The 17,365-nt window shown below is 39.8% G+C and overlaps 1 protein-coding gene across 1 annotated transcript; it reads left to right on the top strand.

Moving 5' to 3' along the window:
• Nucleotides 1–279: 279 nt before the first annotated feature.
• SLC35D2 (solute carrier family 35 (UDP-GlcNAc/UDP-glucose transporter), member D2) lies at nt 280–17,102 on the top strand (the record flags this gene model as incomplete). The annotated part of the gene is made up of 11 exons (XM_010152019.1): nt 280–340; nt 1,922–2,008; nt 4,404–4,471; nt 6,484–6,555; nt 8,506–8,574; nt 9,615–9,717; nt 11,060–11,152; nt 13,553–13,620; nt 14,378–14,456; nt 16,315–16,397; nt 17,000–17,102. Coding segments are annotated over 11 exons (886 nt in total), but the record flags the coding sequence as incomplete, so codon positions are not given.
• Nucleotides 17,103–17,365: the final 263 nt, after the last annotated feature.

The following is a 17,365-nucleotide window of genomic DNA, read 5'->3' on the forward strand; positions in this document are numbered from 1 at the left end:
GTCACACGATTATAAATGGAAGTCCTGGTTCTTATGCTCTTAAGTGTGTTACTCACCCTTACAAATATCCCCAAAACAATTAGCAATATAGAGCTGATCAACTGTGCATGTGCTGTGTTATGCAACTTGTGTTTTGCTGCAGAAATGAAATACTAGGACTCCACTAATGTGGCAGCTCCTGAGCTCTTCTGAAAAACAGGCCAGTCGTCCGCATGTCCGGTTGTTGATTTCGGTGATAAATTGAATTATTTCTTTCCCCTTATTTTCTTTTCCCCTCAGTATTAAATGTCTGTTTATGCTTTTCAGCTTCCCATCACCTATGTTTCTTGGAATTGGACAGGTATGTTCACAAGCAAAGCATACTAACTACTCAGTATTTCTAAGTTTAACTTCTGTTAGGGTAGAGATACATTTTAAGAGGGGAAATCTGTTATACTGCATTGCTCATCGTCTGTATTAGGCACACTGTAAGGAAGAGTGATTTGTTTTAGTGAGATCAAGGAAGTTTCAGCTCAAGTCAAAACTATTGCCTGGAAAGAGTCATGTAAAGGACTGGAAATGCCATTTATTTCCCCTTTCAGAGTTCAGTAATTAAGAGATCTGGCCTTCACAACTGTCAACCTTGGTTCTAGCAAGTGCATAGTCCTAATAGAGTCCTTGAGCATTTATGGGATTATATGCAGATACTGTCCCTGTTTGTAGGCAAACAGTGTCTTTCCTCATAAATCTCTTCCCCCTTTCCAAATAGTTTCCCAGGACTACCACACATTTTTCGTTCTTTCTTGCCTTGTTTGCCTGTGAGCAATTTGTAGTACTGTAGCAGAAATACGTTTTTTGTTACTTTTGTTGTTAGTAGGCATCCAGAGTAAAACCAAAGTTTGAATGTTTGTGTACATGGTCCGTAAATAGCATGTGTGACTCTGCAGAGGGGTGGCTGGGAAAGATGGAACCTTGAAGCAAGTGTTTAGGCAAATGCATTTGGAAGAGAGGGTTTACTTTCTGCCAAGGTTACAAGCTAAAGGGTAGTGAGGAAGAGGGGAAGGCAGGGTACTGAAAGTCAGACATCTCTGCTCTTTGGTGCCAGAGAGAGTAAAATGTCTTGCGGAGTCTTTGCTGGGGGAGAGGGGGTTTCACACATCCAGACTGCTCAAGGAACTACATATCGTGAGTCGGTGGAAGCCAAGACTAGAAAATGTGGCAATAGTTCATGTTAGGGGCAATGATACGGCTTGTTTCTTAGCAGAAACTGAGACTCAATGGCATTTCTGTTTTATGTTGACTGATTCTTCCAAGATTTCCTTGAACAGTTTGTAAAGTGCGTATAATACGGTATAATGCTTTAGCCTGCAGAAGGTGACCCCACATCATCCTCCTGATAGTCAGTTACTGTATTTTTTATATAAGGAGAACATTAACGTTTTTTCCCTGCCTGGGTCTGCACTAACTCTTCTGATGGGTGACTGCTCAGATGTCTCCTTCATTCTCTCCGTATCTTTGTTATTTTTTCCTCCTGTTGTCAGCGGACGGAGCAGCGCACCACCTCTGTCTCACATTACCAGAAAAGCTGGTAGTGGGCGTGATTACGCAGACTGAACAACACGGAGTGAAAATAGCATGATTATTCTGGGATCGCGTCCTGTTTTATTTTCTCAGCTCCTTCTTAGCATGCATTGTTTCACAGGGTGCCTCTAGTTTTCTCAAGCTAGTAAAGCATGTGTCTATATTGTACTTTTAAATAAATACCTAGCAAAATTGAGTAAATTATTCGTTTGTTAATTGCGTTCTGTATTGTTCTTCGAAAGAAATACGTAATACCTAGCGTTTGTGAAGTGTTTATAAACGTTTTGTCTTTGAAGCAGTTCTTGCATTTGTGCATTACAGTTTTGCTTTTAAGTGACTTCTTGTTTTTTCTTTTGTTTAGATGGCAGCCACTATACTTATCTTGTATGTTTCAAAATTAAATAAGATTGTTCACTTCCCTGATTTCGACAAAAGTATACCTGTGAAGGTAAGGATTACACAGGTCCTGATATTAGTATGAAAATGTTACCCCTTATAGAATCATAGAAACTTTTAGGTTGGAGAAGACCTTTAAGATCATCAAGTCCAACCACTAACCTCACACTGCTAACGCCACCCGTAACCCATGTCCCTAAGCTCCTCGTCCGCGCGCCTCTTAAATTACTCCAGGGATGGTGACTCAGTGTCATTCTTTCTTATGGAGACAAGATACAGAAGAAGAAGAACAACAAAAAAAAAGGCATTTCTTTGCCAAATGTGATTATTTATGTCTTTGTTTCATTTGATACTGGATTTGATAATTCTAATCTCACAGCAATAACCTGGCCTTTTGTTTGTGGAGCAGTCTTGTGCCGTCTTGTTATGCAGTGTACGGGAAAGGGTGCTGTAGCATCATACAGCTGGATGAACTCTTTTGAGATTCCTGAGTATTTTTCTGGATGTATACAGCTTCCTGTGGGATCAATGGGAGACGTGTTTAAGAAAGAGTTTTGATCGCAGCGTGAGGGGAGAAAGGCTGCTTGGAAACTTGAATGGGACATGTGATAAAACAATAGAAAAAGAGTATGTGACAGACTAAAATCCCAAACAATGGTTAACTCCAAATGTAAGATCTGCATTCCATAGGAGGGGCCAAAATAATGCCGACTGAAAACACTGTAGGTAGGGGCTAGCTGTGTCTTATACACCTTAACTGTGTGTGATTTAAAGAGGTAGGACAGACAAAATAAGAGGATCTTCTCTTATCTCAAATTGGGAACTGGGATGTGAAATGAGTGCAGCAGTGATCCTTGTGGATTTTTGCATCCATGTGCAGTGTTGCTGGAGCTTTACTGTGATGCCTAAGACTGTTTATGTCTTGTTGCAAGGTACTGGCCAGCTGGGAGCAGTCAGCACTGCAGCATCCAGGACTTCTATGTTGCTTGTATTTTGACTGGACTTTGACTAGTCAATGAATCAGCTGGGTTGCTCATTGTTGATTTCTTTACTTTTTAAAGCACCCTTTGACTGACTCTTCATCCTTCTGACAACTTTTGCTTTCACTGACACTAAGATTATCATTGCTTTTCACTCCCGGACTGGTTGATGTCCTCAGTGCTTTCAGCTGGAGTTTTAAAGTAGCAAAGTGCTAATGTTAGTGATGAAGCTTTGGAGTTCTTGACTCTTTTTAAGTAAAATGTTTCACTGTTGTCTGTTGTGCTGGATGTTGTAATTTTGTCTTTGCAATAGACTAATTTCAGAGGAAAGAGAATGTAATGTCAGCTCTGTTTTCATCCTGTGAAATAAAACACATTTTTCTAACTAAAAATCTGCAGAAGAGATAGTGCATTACAAATTTTTTCCAAACTTAGGTTGACTGGCTGAGTAGTCACTGTTGCTTATATTCCTGTTTGCTTTGTAGTCCTGTGTACTTTTAGTGTTACTTTCACTTAAAAGTTAACTACAGTTGACTTTTACTGCACTTCTCTCTCCTCTTTGCTGTAAAAGAAGTACAGAATTTTTAACGCAGATAAAATGCAGCCCACTCTTCTGTATGTTTTTTCAGCACACAGTGCTTTGGGGGGGCTTAGTCTCTAACAGTGTCTCCTGGAGCACGGATAGGCACAACAACAGCACCTATTACAAGTTAGGGTAGAGAATCTGTTTTGTCTTTCTGCCACTTGCAGCTTGGTTTGACTGATAGTGGATGGGACTAGATGTACACACCACCTTTGTCCCCATTGATTACTTGGGTTGGTTTTAGTCTTCTGCAACTTTCCTGTCGCCGGAGAACTAACAGCTTTGAGCTCCAGCTGAATATTGTGTAGGGATCTCTGACGTCTTGTACATTTTCTTAAGGCTTGGAAAGTCTGTTACTGTTTCTCTGCATTGTGTTACAGCCCACGTGTTTCTGTGCGAGTCAATCTCATGCTAGAAGCTGGAAAAAGTAAAGTTTAATTTACCCCAAAATGGCTATCTTTCCTTTCTAGCATCTCTCACAGAATAATTTGTTGTGTAGATCTAAAGTGGTGTGTCTTCCAGGCTTACTAGTATATGTATGTTACCTTTATACCTAAAATTCAAATGTTAGAAAAGGTATTAATCTGAGGATTATTGCAGTGAGAATAAAACCGATAAACATTTACTTTACGTGCAGTCTGAGTCTCCTTAGAGGTAGATGGCAACTCTTCTAACAGAATCAGTGAAGCTGTGGTCCTGAATGGTCATACGGTCAAGAGCTGCAGAACAGTAGGCAGCCTAGTTACTTTTTTTTTCCCTTAAGAAAATCCTCTTTCTTGCTAAAAGTACATCTGATATTACTGTTACCAAAGTCTGTCAAGTAAAGTTTCTGAATAGTGCTTCAAAACATAATAATCTGAGTTGTACTTTTAATTTTATCACAGTTGTTTCCTCTCCCTCTGATTTACGTTGGAAACCACATAAGTGGATTATCAAGTACCAGCAAACTCAGGTACAGTAAATGGAAGTTATAAGCAGACTGTTTGGATTTCACCCTTTTCTTTTGTGGGGGTAAAAAATAAACACTAAAGAAGAGCATTACACAGGGACTTAAATGCTTGTGCTCTCTGTCTTGTCTGTCTAAATCCCTGATAATATTATCAAATTCTTAGCCAAACATTTGATCTGTTTACAAGTTGTGTGGTTTTTTTAAGGGGGCTTAGCTAGGCCTGGCAAAAAATCACAGTACTGCTTTGTGACGAAGTGCTTTCCCATTCCCCTCACACCCAACCACAGCTTTTCCTGGGTGTTCTAACCAGGGAGCTTGAAAGCTGTAAGAAGAATAAGGGGAAGATTTGTACCATGATGTTGGTGCAGGTTATTTGGGAATCACCAAGAGATGGAAAAACTACTGTGTAGCCGGGTGGTGGCAGCGGCCTCACGCTGCTGAGCACCAAGAGCGGGTTGTGGGGAGGTGGCTGAAGGGCTCGCTCATAGATCCATGAGAGTCACTTTTGTGCTAGTGCTAACAAAGGTGAAGTTACGTAGTGTAACTCTGAGAGATGGAATGACCAAATTTCCTGTGGAAGAGGAGTGCAGAAGCACAATGGCTGTGGCAGGATTGGAGGATACAGCACTACCACTGAGGTGGTTCCTTGTATGTTATCTGTTACAGGCTCCTGAGGATTTAGTAGGGTGAACAGAGAATTTTGCATGGTTTTAGCATTTGATAACTTTGAGGCAAATGCTGGGAGAGAAAATGTATTACTCTTAACTTGTTTACATTTCTTTTTAGTTATAGAATTAATTTTCTCTGACTACCAGCACTAGACACCTGATGCTGCAACTCTTTGTTGTACACATTCAGCAGTTGTTCCACTGAAGTGACTGTTCAGCCAAACAGAAGGATTTTGGCAGTACTGTCCCTAGTAGCAGTTCTGCCATTGTGAACATGGAAGTAGTTTCAGTACTGTAAAAGTTTGATTCGTGGGTTCTTCTTTCTCGATTCCTTAACTACTTTTAAAATAAAAAATTTAGTAGGTTATTTTAAACCTAAGTGCACCATCTCCTATGGCTGACATACCTCTTCCATTTTTACAATTCATAACTGATTTTTGGCAACAAAAAAGTAAGAATGGCTGCAGTATTTCTACCATTAACATTTTGTTACAATGTGTTTTGTTACATTATGTGGCATTGATTGGCATTACGGTATTTTCCACCTTGTTTGGGTTGTCTGTAAGGTGTAGATGATCCTGTGCATAACTTCAGATTGTCTGTTGTAAAGGGATTAAACTCCATGTTAGGGTATGTATCATTGATTAATGCAGTTGCTAATAGTTATCTAAACCAGAGGATTAATTGGTCCATATGGCCATGCTGTCAGATTTGCAAAGTGTCAGATGCAAGTGTTTTCTCAAATTGATCAAAAAGGTTTCCAACTGCATTACGTCATGTAGACAACAATATGTTGTCCAAAAGTAGCTGTTTCCTTGGTAGATGCAGCTGGTCCCACTTCTCATGTTTCTTGTACTTTCTCTGATTTTTTTTCTTGGGGATTTATTTCACCTTTTTGAAAGTACAGCTTGTTTGCTTCATATTTTATTTCTGTTACATGTTTTCAGAGGCAGGTTTATTGCATGTCCTCTAGGTTTACAGTAGAACTAATGTTGGTTTACCCTGCCCATCAGTTCCACAGAAAGACTTACTTCATAGGGGCTGTGCTAGGTAGAAAATAGCTTTTATATTTCATTACTTGATGCAGGGGGACCTTTTAAAAGGTATCCAGTTGCACTGTTTTACAAACTGGTGAATCTTATTATTTTTCAGTGATTTGGTTATCTAATCTGCCTCTAATGTCAGACTGACATTTTTTTATATATGCTGAGTGGCTGGGAATTTGTTTGGTTGCTTATTGCTGGATTAATGGTTTCATCCTCAGGTTAGTAAAACTAGGTAAGAATTAGAACGTAAAAATGCTGTTAACCTGATGCTATGCTTGGATTTTTATTTCTTTTTTGACAGTTTGCCGATGTTTACAGTGCTCAGGAAGTTTACCATTCCACTTACTTTACTGCTGGAAATCATCATACTTGGGTGATCCTTTTTTTTTTTTTCATTTAAGATACCTTTATTTTAGATCATATCAAATAGTTTGCTTGTGGCGTCTCATCAGAATATTGGATGGGTGCCTTTTACCGACAAATGGAGAAAAGCAAAGAAAGTGGGGTTATGCAGCTTTATTTGAAGACGTAAATACATGCGTTTTAGTGAATACAGGAGAAAGAATTCAGCTTGCTCTCAGTGACACAGCTCAATCTCTTGACTGTTGCACAGGAATCAGGTAAGCAGAGCACAGCTCAGACACTTCCGGCGGTTATGGTTTGTGTCTCCTCTCGGAGGCCCCTCAGCTGCAAACTACTTCAAAAGGACAGGTCCTTATGTCTCAGAACAGTGATGATTGTATGGTTGTCTGTTTATGTAGAGTAGCTCCTGGGTCAAGTCTTGCAGACATACCAGTTTAACGAAGCAAAATGATATCTACCGGTGTGCAGTTAGAGCACAAAACTCCTTAATGATAGAGACCTCCGTTGTTTTTAATGACAAAGTAAGAAGCGCTGCTGCAGGTTAGGATCACTAGTTGCAGTCGTGCCCCCATGGAATAAATATAAATTCCTTGGAAGGAATATTAATATGTCATACTTTTTCACCATCATAGTGCTACCCAGATGGCGCGTGTTTGGTTAAGGTGAGGTCACAAGGGGACATGCAGCTTGCTGAAGCTGAGTGCAGGTAACATGAGAGTGATGGTCAGGGGAAGAGTTTTCAGACAGCCCCCAGGTAGACTGATGTTTCCATTTGGCTGAAGCAGCAGTTGATCCGTGTGATATTGATCATATCTGGGGATGCTGCAGGATTCTTGTCTAGTTGTAAATTCTCACGGGGAAAGCAGAACTTGGGACTCCCTCAAGTACGTGAGGAAAATGTGAGTGAGTGGGGTTGTCATCAGTTCTCAGCTGGACTACGGCAATGTGATGTATGGGTGCAGGCAACATCCTAACCTAAAGGAAGCTTAAGGTACTAGTACCAATACGGAACGCTGTATTGGTACTGACTGCTGCAGTGTATTTCCTCAGGGCTGAAAAGGAAAGGACTCCAGAGAGTCTGTGCTGGCTTACCTCAGAATTTGAAAAGCAGTCAAGGTTTGTGTTGTTACGGTCGAGGGTCATTATGATCAAAGCCTCATCTATCTAGATGAGCTTTGTTGTTGGGACAGTGCAGCTTTGTTGTTGGGACAGTGGTCCATAGCTCTGGTCCTTTGACGCACAGGAGTTCTCCGAGAGATGTTTTGTTTTGGTGGATCTTTTCTCACAGGCCAGCTCAGAGCTGGGGGCTAGCCTGAGAGAATGGCTAGGGAAAAGTCTGTAAGGCACACTGCAGTGCGGTGTAAAAATAAGTTCTTAAGACATTTCTAAATAAAGCAGTACAGGTATAAAGAAACAGAACAGTTTTATGGTATGCTTTTCCCTGATGTAGATGAAGAACATCATAAGCTTCTGTGCTTTCCCCTTCAATTACAAAGTTTCAGTTTGACTTCAAAGTAAGTGTCTGTTTGAAAAACAGCCCAGATAGCGTGCTGTACAGCATCCTCCCCCAGAAAGATGAGATGAAAAACTACATGAGAGATGTTCAGTAATTTTCCTTTACTGGATTACTGGAAGACACTGAAATATGTCCATTACGAATACCACTACACAGTAAATTAAAGTCTGTTCCAGCGCTTTTACTTGAAACATTTAATCTCTGTTTTCAAAATTATCTTGTAGCAGAATGCTCACAGTGCTTTTTCAATCTCTGTTCTCAGGGCCAAGGTCTGACAGCGTGGCACATGGTCAATCACATTGCTTCTGTAAGATTATCAAGACTGTGCCCTCCTGTTAAATGTTCTGTGATTACTAATTGCTTTGAATTTTTTTTTCAGGCAGACAGCCATTTAATCTCCCCTTCAAATAATGAAAATGTGAACTGTCTAATTTCTGCCTACAGGAAACGATACCCACTGAGTATTATAGTCAGTGTATTTGCCATCATTCTTGGGGCTTTCATAGCAGCTGGGTAAGGTTTTCATTTGTTTCGTGAAGACATGTTGTGAGAGGAGGGACAGCAGGAGAATATTTTTCCTTGTCAAGTGCCAAGTAAACCTAAGTTGAGATCAGTTACTCTGGATTAAGTTGTTTTGGAAACACTCTCTACTGACATCATTGGGAGGTGCAGGAATAGAAAAGGAAAAATTTAACTTGAGGTGGAAGTATTTGGGTGCTTCTTTACACGCCCCCTAGGTTTTCCATGTTTGCAGGACCATAAATGAAGCAAATTAAAACTGTGTGAGAAATGCTGCTTTTATTTCATAATATCAGTGTATTTTAATAATCTCAAAAAAACACTGTCTAGGTAGAAAGACTGATTTTTTTGGTTATCAAATACTGTTTTGAGATAGGCAATGCGTGTTTTCTTCATCCCTTTTAAAAAGCTTGAATGTGAAAATAAGTTCAGAAAGCACTCATATGCTATTCTCCTCTGTTTTCTTTCTGTCTGAATATTCCTTTACTTAACCAGAAATGTAATGTTATTTTTTGTTTCTTGCCTTTGCTACGTACAAAGGTAAATAATTTCCATGTGATGTGACTCGGATAGAGCCACATCCTATTTATTTCATTACCCTATATCCACGAGGTACCTAGTCAAAACAGAAAGGATGACAATATGTCTGGTCTGACTGTAAAAAACAAGTAGTCAGACTTTATTCCTTAGCTGCTTTTTGTGTTAAAAGAAACAGATAAGTATAGTCAGTAAAATTGGACAGGTTGTCAGAACTGAGACAGATGGAATTTTTCACAGAATGAAAACTGAACATTTCCTGCCACTTCCCCACTGAGTACTGGGAAATCTCTGGTGACTCATTTGTGGTGGTCCTGTGACTGGAGGCCTGTGAAGTACTTGCTTTGAGTTAGAAAGAAGGCTTAAAGCAAAACCTGTGGCATGCTGGAATTCTCAGGATTTGCATTTCCTCACTCACGGTATTTCTCTAGGTAAACAAGGTAATGCGGTGCATTGCATATTGTTTGCTTATTTACGGTATAACATTTCTTCCCCAGGTCTGATCTGTCATTTAATCTGGAGGGGTACACCTTTGTATTGCTGAACGATATCTTCACAGCAGCAAATGGAGTTTACACAAAGCAGAAGATCGATCCAAAGGTAACTGTGAGGTGATTAGGTGTGTTATAACATTATGACAATGTGGTAACAGTGGGTTACTTATTATATGACTTTATGAACTCATAAATAGTTTCACTTGCTTTCATATTTCAGTTCATATATGCATCCTTAATACAGAACAGCCTGGGGAAAGGCTTGTTATTAGTATCTCAGGCCAGGCTTAGATAAACAGTGTATTTTATTTTCTCCCAAGTCTTCTAGGCAGAGCTTGTAGTGGCTTTAAAATGTTGCTTTTGGCTAGAAAAATAAAATAAATCCAAACCCAAACCAAATTTTTTACCTGTAAATGACATATACATCTAAGGGAGATGACTTTTTGTCTAGAAACACACTTTAAGCCACTTTTGTGTAAAATAAACGTGTGGGTAGGAACAGAGACCTGTCCGGTTTGAATCAGTAACCACAACAACTGATAATTTTTTGGTTATCTAAGACCAAGTTTACACCAAACCCAGGTATGCCAAAGAATTAGGTGATGCCTTGATACATTATATGCTATGTAAACATTGAGCAGAGTGCTTTTCAAATGCAGTGCCATGAAAGTATCCTAAGCCATAGCTAAGAGCAGTCTTGGATAGAGGTTTTGTTTCTGACTTTTGTGGTTCAGACTGTACAGTGCAAATGTATCTTTCAATAACCTGAGGAGTCACATTGAATCTGGACTCTATTTTTCTTTATGAGCAGCACTTAACAGCCTCACGGTTTTCTACAAAATAATGGGTTTCATTTTAAAGCTGGAAAGATTTGCTGATATTCTGGCTGAATCTAGAGGAAGGGAGGGCTGGTTTTTCATTCCACTAATCTGCCTCTGTGTCAGGCAAATTAACTGACAGGATACCTGGCATCCTGCAAGTTACTTGAAGTTACATGAGTTACCAATAATTATAAATACTTCATCTAGAATTGAGACTTCATTAGTTTTCCTGTTACGTAAGCACAGGGGGCCACCCTGCGCTCTGCTTTTGTGGTTGATTTGCAGTAGATGGAATGGGTAATGCCTCGGCCAGGCAGAGACTTACGTGGAGTGTAACACAAAGCAGTTCTGGACCTGTGCCTCGGGAAGTTTCTGACTAGCTGGTGTTGTATAGAAACTGTTCAGGGTATAGCAGAGCAGTAACATTCCGCTGAGTGTACAAAGTGACTGAAGTGGAAACTCAGCTCAGTCCTAAACACTGAATCCAATGATTACAAGCCTGTATTTTAAGTGGAAATGTATTATGTTTTGTCTGCTCATTGACAGTAATGCCAGAAGGATTGCCAGGGTAATATTTATGCACCCAAATGGCTTGTAATTCCCAACACCATGTTTCATTTTTCACAGGAGCTGGGAAAATACGGTGTCCTTTTCTATAATGCTTGTTTCATGGTGGTTCCAACAGTTATTATTAGCTTTTCTACTGGGGACTTTCAGCAGGTAAGGAGCAATATTGCATAGCTCAGGCTGATAATTGTATTTTGTTCAGTTTTTTTTCAGCTGGGAGGTGGGTTGGTTTGTTTGTTTTTAAAGAGGTAATCCTACCTCCACGTTAGTGACTAGTATTTGAAATACGTGACATGGACTTGACTCTCACAGGTAAGAACTTACTCAGTCTAAGAAGCTGAATTTGTGTGATAGCCCTTATATGAGTCTTCGTTTGAGAACTAATATAGAACTGGTGACTCTCAGCTAGAGCAATTGGTTGGGAGTCCAGCTGCACTGTGTGGTTTGCCACATGCTCTAAAATGAGATTGCAAATACCAAAACTAGAGAATTTCCAGTCCTCCTCTCATTCTGATGCACAGAACAGATTCCTATTTAGTCTCAGTCTACTAACCTACATTTTACATTCTCACAGAATGACATGAGTCTCATGCTAATCATAATACAGTATAATTTCGTAGGCAGTATGTGCTGACACATAAAATGTGAGACCAGGAGGCTGGTGGTTTTTTCTGACTCCCTCACAGACTTGCTGAGTTGCCTTTTTCTTACCAGTAAAGTGAGTCTAGACACTCGTATTCCTTTTTGGAAATGTTTGAGATTTGCCACTGAAAATTGTTACAGAGCTTGAATGTGTCATAAATCATTCCAGTGTCCTTTGTTGTATGTTGTTGTGCCCTGGACTCACATGATTTTGTCATTGTGTTCTTTGAAGTCTGCTTTAAGTAGAAAAATTCTAATTCCCTGAAAATGATGGATTTAGATCTGCTCTGAGTGTGAAGTTTCTTGTGACGTCACTCCAGCATGACCTTGGGCCAGTTTAGGAAAAGGCAGCTGATGCCCTTCTTGGCATTTGTAGTGGGGGCCAAGTTCGTATGGCTGTAAGGTTTCAACTGCTTTCCCAGCAGACAGGACTGAAGGCATTTTGGAAGAACTGGACTGGGAGATTTACCATGTTGCAGGGTTTATTCCATGGGAAAAATAAAGAGTATGTTGTGCTCACATGTTGATTTCACAGAAACAAGTTGATGCTCAATTACCTGAGAAGACAAAAATTGGAGAAATGCAGAGTGTGCGTATTGTGCATACAGAATGGCTTGGTCACTTAATATTAAAAGTTCCATTGAATTATGTGGATAACTCACGGAAATGTGATGAGCAGAGATTAAGTCACAGAAAAAAGGGAGAAAATGGAAAAATATTGATGAAGACAAATGAACAAAGCATTGTAGATAACACCTGTATCTAGCTGATTGTCAGGCCATAGAATTGGCTTGCTTTTACCCTCGCAGAGCTTTTTTGCCCTGATCCATCACAGTGCACAGCATTTATCTTTTGCCAGTGTACGTATCAGTACTGTGTCTGTGTGACAGGGAGATAGATCATTTCTGCTCCTCCAGCTGGTTCTGGAGCAGTAGCTACCACATCTTGTAGAGACTGCAGTTTGCGAGTGCTCCAGTTGTTCGCTTCTTCGCCATCTGGCTGACTAGGAGAACAGGAAGGCATGATGCAGTGGAAAGGAAAGGAAGTCCCAGAATATCTCTCTGCTGTAGCTTGCAGTTGGCCATTGCACATCAGCACACTTCTCGAAGGGCAGAGCTACCTGAGATCCCTCTGGTCTATTGCCACAGGTGGTGGAGGCTCAGCTAGCCACAGCTCAGCGTGGATTAACAGCCTTTGCCCTGTTTCTCAGGGATGTGTTCAGCCTTTTGCTGAGTTTTGTGCTGATACAAGTGACTGAACTAGCCAGATTAAAGTGAGGCATGTCCTGGAGTTACTAGAGATGGAAAAAACTCTGTGACATTAGTGACTATTTTGTGTCACCATGTGTTTATTTGCTGCATGTCACTAAGGAGCAGACTTCAAAGTGATGTTTTAGCTTTTTCATTGGCTTTCATTGATGAGATACCTTAGTATGGCTTACCTAGTCTACTTTTGAGCTTGGAAATGCAGGCTTGGACCTTGCAAGCTGTTCATGAATCTGTGGTATCAAGTAGATTTCAAGATTATTTATTTATTTGTTTGTTTTCTCCCTGTTTCATATCAACACTATTCTGTAATATTAATGACAGTGTTGGTATCAATAGCTATAAACCCACAAGTTCTCTGTATTGTATTTATATTAGTTGCTTGTGGTGTGCGGTTTTACATCTGCACTGCTATACAGGTTACAAGAATGTGTCTAGGTATCGTGGGTGCTGTTATCCTGTTGTCTCCGATGCTCAATACATCAAGCTGTTTCCAGTGGTAATATAAATGTTTTGTAATTATAATATGAATCAAATGTATTTTTTGCACATTTTCATAGTAACTACATTTTATATGTGTTTTCAGTTGATTATATATATAGCACATAATTCTCACTTCATTTTTTTTTTTTCTTCCATTTTTTAGGCAACACATTTCCAGCACTGGACAAATTTTTTATTTGTCTTTCAATTTATTCTTTCCTGCTTGTTGGGGTAAGGACACAGGGCAGTCACGTAAGATGTTTCAGTGACAGTGTTTCAAATTGCAGATCTCAAATGTAAGATTCACTAATAAGTTGTGTTAAAATTCAAAGAAAATATATTTTCCCCCAGGCTTCTATCTTGTCTTTTAATTATTCCTGAGAGTGTAAATAACTGTTTCAGTACTGTCTGTGTTGTTGACTTCACAGTACATTGGTCACAACAGGACATTTAGCTTCTTACTTTCTGTACTGCATGTCTTTCTGCTAGCCCTCTCTTCTGATTGTCTAACTTCTTTACAGTTAATAGAACGGAAGCCCTTTAGTACAGGAACTGTTTCAGTGTGTTTGTTCTTTAAAGTACCTGGAAAATATGGGAGACTCAAAAGTAATGAAGCAGTGCTTTGTTCCTGTGGGATGTGCAGGTGAAATGAAGAACACAAAAAGGAGGTGGATCCTGCCTCTTTCATACGTCACCAACCAGTGGGTCAGACTGACTTCCAGTACGGGCACTTAAGAAGCACAGGGAATAGGGATGACTCTGGTGGAGCTCCAGCAGCATATTTAAATGTGTATTTTAAGTACTTTGTGTATGCCCATCATTAACTTAAAATACAGGTCCACAGAATCTTTTTTTAGGGTTTGGAACAGGTGGGATTCAAAATCTCAGCAAAATACTGATCCAGAAACTGTTGAACATTTCAAAGTGTTGCCAAACTGCTGAGCTCCCTGGGAGGAATTTGTAAAATGTTCTCCTTTACTTTATTTAGGTTTCTGTTGATGTATTCTACTGTCCTATGCAGTCATTACAATTCTGCACTCACGACAACGGTAGTTGGTGCCATAAAGGTGAGTTACAGAGCAGAAAAGGGAGATGAGAATGCTCAGATAGACAGGGAGGAACACTGACTCAGTAGTGATCCTGATTATGCTTTGAGCTGGAAACTCAAAGTGAGGGCTAATACTGAGACACTGCTTGTGCCAAACAAGGTCACACCACCAAGTGACCTTTTTTTCTTTCATAAAGTTCAGATATACTCTAGAAAGCAGAGTGAGTATTGATTTATTTTTATTTTTCCTACAAGAGAAACTAGAACCACTTTAGTTGAAAGATGTACAATTAACCACTTTTCATCAAGTACTGTCACCTGCTTCTGTTCTTGATCAGGGACTGTGAGTCAGTTGATGTGGCCCAGTGCAAATCCATTGCAAACTGATCCAGACTAACCCACTTTCACTGCTGGCTGAACTAATTTCCGTTGCAGCTGACACACAGGGCATGCATAGATAAAGAATAATGGCTAAGCTGTAACAAGGCGTGTATTACTTTGATTTAACTGCGTGATCCTTAGGTGAGAACTTGTTTTCTAGCACAATGGACTGTTTAATTTTGGTTTGTATAAATTGTGATTAGTTTGATCAAACACCAAAACATGCACATCTTAAAAACTGAACTTGGGGTCCTTACATTCTGTTTTCTCTAACCCAGTGTAATTTAAAATCAGTGCAACTTTGTTTGTGTTGATGAGGCCAGCATGCCTGAGCTGGGAACATTACTGGCTGCCCAAGCACCCTTTTTGTAGGCCGCTTTAGAGAGAAGCACAGAGCTGTAAGCTGGAAGAGTTTTAGCAAAAGGTAAAACATGTGCAGTTGGTGGCCAAATAGCTATCAAAATCCAGACTAGCTTAGGCAGAGTAATAAGAGTCCTCAGGGTGCTCAGATGCATGGGCGATTAAGGAAAACAATACCTCCAGCACAGCAAAATCCACAAAAGGAGGATGGTACTTCTCTTTCTACAGTTGTTTTGTTGTTTGTTTGGTGTTTTTTTTTAAAGCTGGCAAGATTCATCTAGTAGTTTTCATTCTGTAGCCCTGAAAGTGTTCTCTTAAATTTTGCATGCCTGCATTGAACCATTAAGATAGAGCAACACTATTTCTATTATCTGAGCAATAAAACTCTTTGAGGCATTTTGAACAGCTTTAAAGTTGAGAAGCACTTTATGATGCAGTAGTCCCCAGCAGAAACTGGTAGAAATGACATCATTGTCCATTCTAGCTGCTAAAACATTTGAAACCAACAAAGTGTTGGTAAAGTGATTACACAGTTCTATGATTTTCTTTCTGTCTACTGGGGACAATTTTCCCAAAATTTTATGGGGGTGGGGTGAGAGGTAGAATCTTTAAACTGTGCCTGCCTTGAACTTGGGCCAGGTGCTTTCAATGCACATTTAGTTGGCAAAGTAAGGAGGTAACCCTTTTAAAGCAATAATAGAGAGCTTTCCCTGTAACTTTAAAGAATATTTTTTTATACTTGAGAAACTAAAACCTGCTTTTAAGAAATAGGATTTGAGAGGATCCTTCCAAAGATTAAAAAGAAGTACGTTTTCAGAAGGTGGTTGTAGCTCCATTTTGCCTAATGTCAAAGAGCTGATTTTATTTTTTAATTTTCTTTCTTCCTTTTTCTTTTTTCCCCAGAAAGTCAGACTCTGAGTGCATTGCGTGCATTTAGAAGACATACTGATTTTATTATTTTGTTCCACTGTTCCATTACCCGTAAGGCAGACATCCCGTGAAATGAATTTAAACACTGATTTTAGAGTGGCCAGCAGCAGAGCTATTTCCGTAGAGAAGTAAATTAATTGATATAATTTATATTCTTGGAGATGAAAACTGACTTCAAGAAGTGCATGGCTTTTGTTTCCTTTCAGAATATATCCATCGCTTACATCGGAATGTTGATCGGTGGAGATTACATATTCTCCATGTTAAACTTTATAGGGCTAAATATTTGGTGAGTGGAACTTGAATAGCCTTTCTTTGCTAAAGCTGAAAATGTCTCAGTGCAATACAGTTTTATGTTCTGTTCGATTTGGCCCACCTGGGTGATGCAGTGTTGGACCTACTGGCCTGAGGAAGCACTGCGTCGGGATGTAAAGTTCATTATGATTAGTTATGTCTTTTCATGCCTGTTTTCAGATACTGGATTTTACTGTGGTAGGATCTTAACTATGGAACCATGCCTGCAGTTTTACTCTGTGGGATTGAATTCAGTCTTTTTTTATGAGCGGCACTTCTGAGCTGTGAGGCTTCCAAGTAAAAGCCAAGTGGTGTGGGAAGTGGGAACAGGGACTGAATGAGCTGTGCCCATTGAATATGAGTTCTAACCTGTGGGTTGTTACTCTGTGGTTGGATGAACTGTTCATCTGTTTGTACGACTCTGTTGGCACAACCCATGATTGGTCTTGGCCTACTCGGGGCTAGTTTCTGTGGTGGCTTACAAAAAAATCCTGTTTTATGCTAGCTGGCATTCTTAAATAGTTTGGAAGGAAAGGTGCATAGCTATAAAATGGTGTATACAACATCAGGTGTCTCTGTTCATTCTCTTTTCTTTAGTATGGCAGGAGGACTGAGATACTCGTTTTTAACCTTAAGAGGAAACAGCAAGCCTACACAACCTGGGGATGAAGAAAATGCACATCCTGAGTCAAAGAGTTAGCCAAAACGCCTGCCTTGAAAGACACTGAAGATACAAGTTTGTTTAGCATTGCTGAGGACTTAAAATAAGTATATGCTGGAACATACTTGGGACAAGAAAACCTAATCTACCTCAGTTGCCACAGCTGTGCATGCAGACCGTTGGTAAAAAACTCTCGCACACCAAGTTTTTTACATGTGGACAAGGTTAATTATTTTTACACTGTGGGCTAATTTACAGGAAGGAATGCCATGAGCAAATCTCAAGTTGTAAATTTCTTCATT

This window comes from Eurypyga helias, unplaced genomic scaffold (assembly GCF_000690775.1).
Source record: "Eurypyga helias isolate BGI_N326 unplaced genomic scaffold, ASM69077v1 scaffold30595, whole genome shotgun sequence".
NCBI classification, from domain to species: Eukaryota; Metazoa; Chordata; class Aves; order Eurypygiformes; family Eurypygidae; genus Eurypyga; species Eurypyga helias.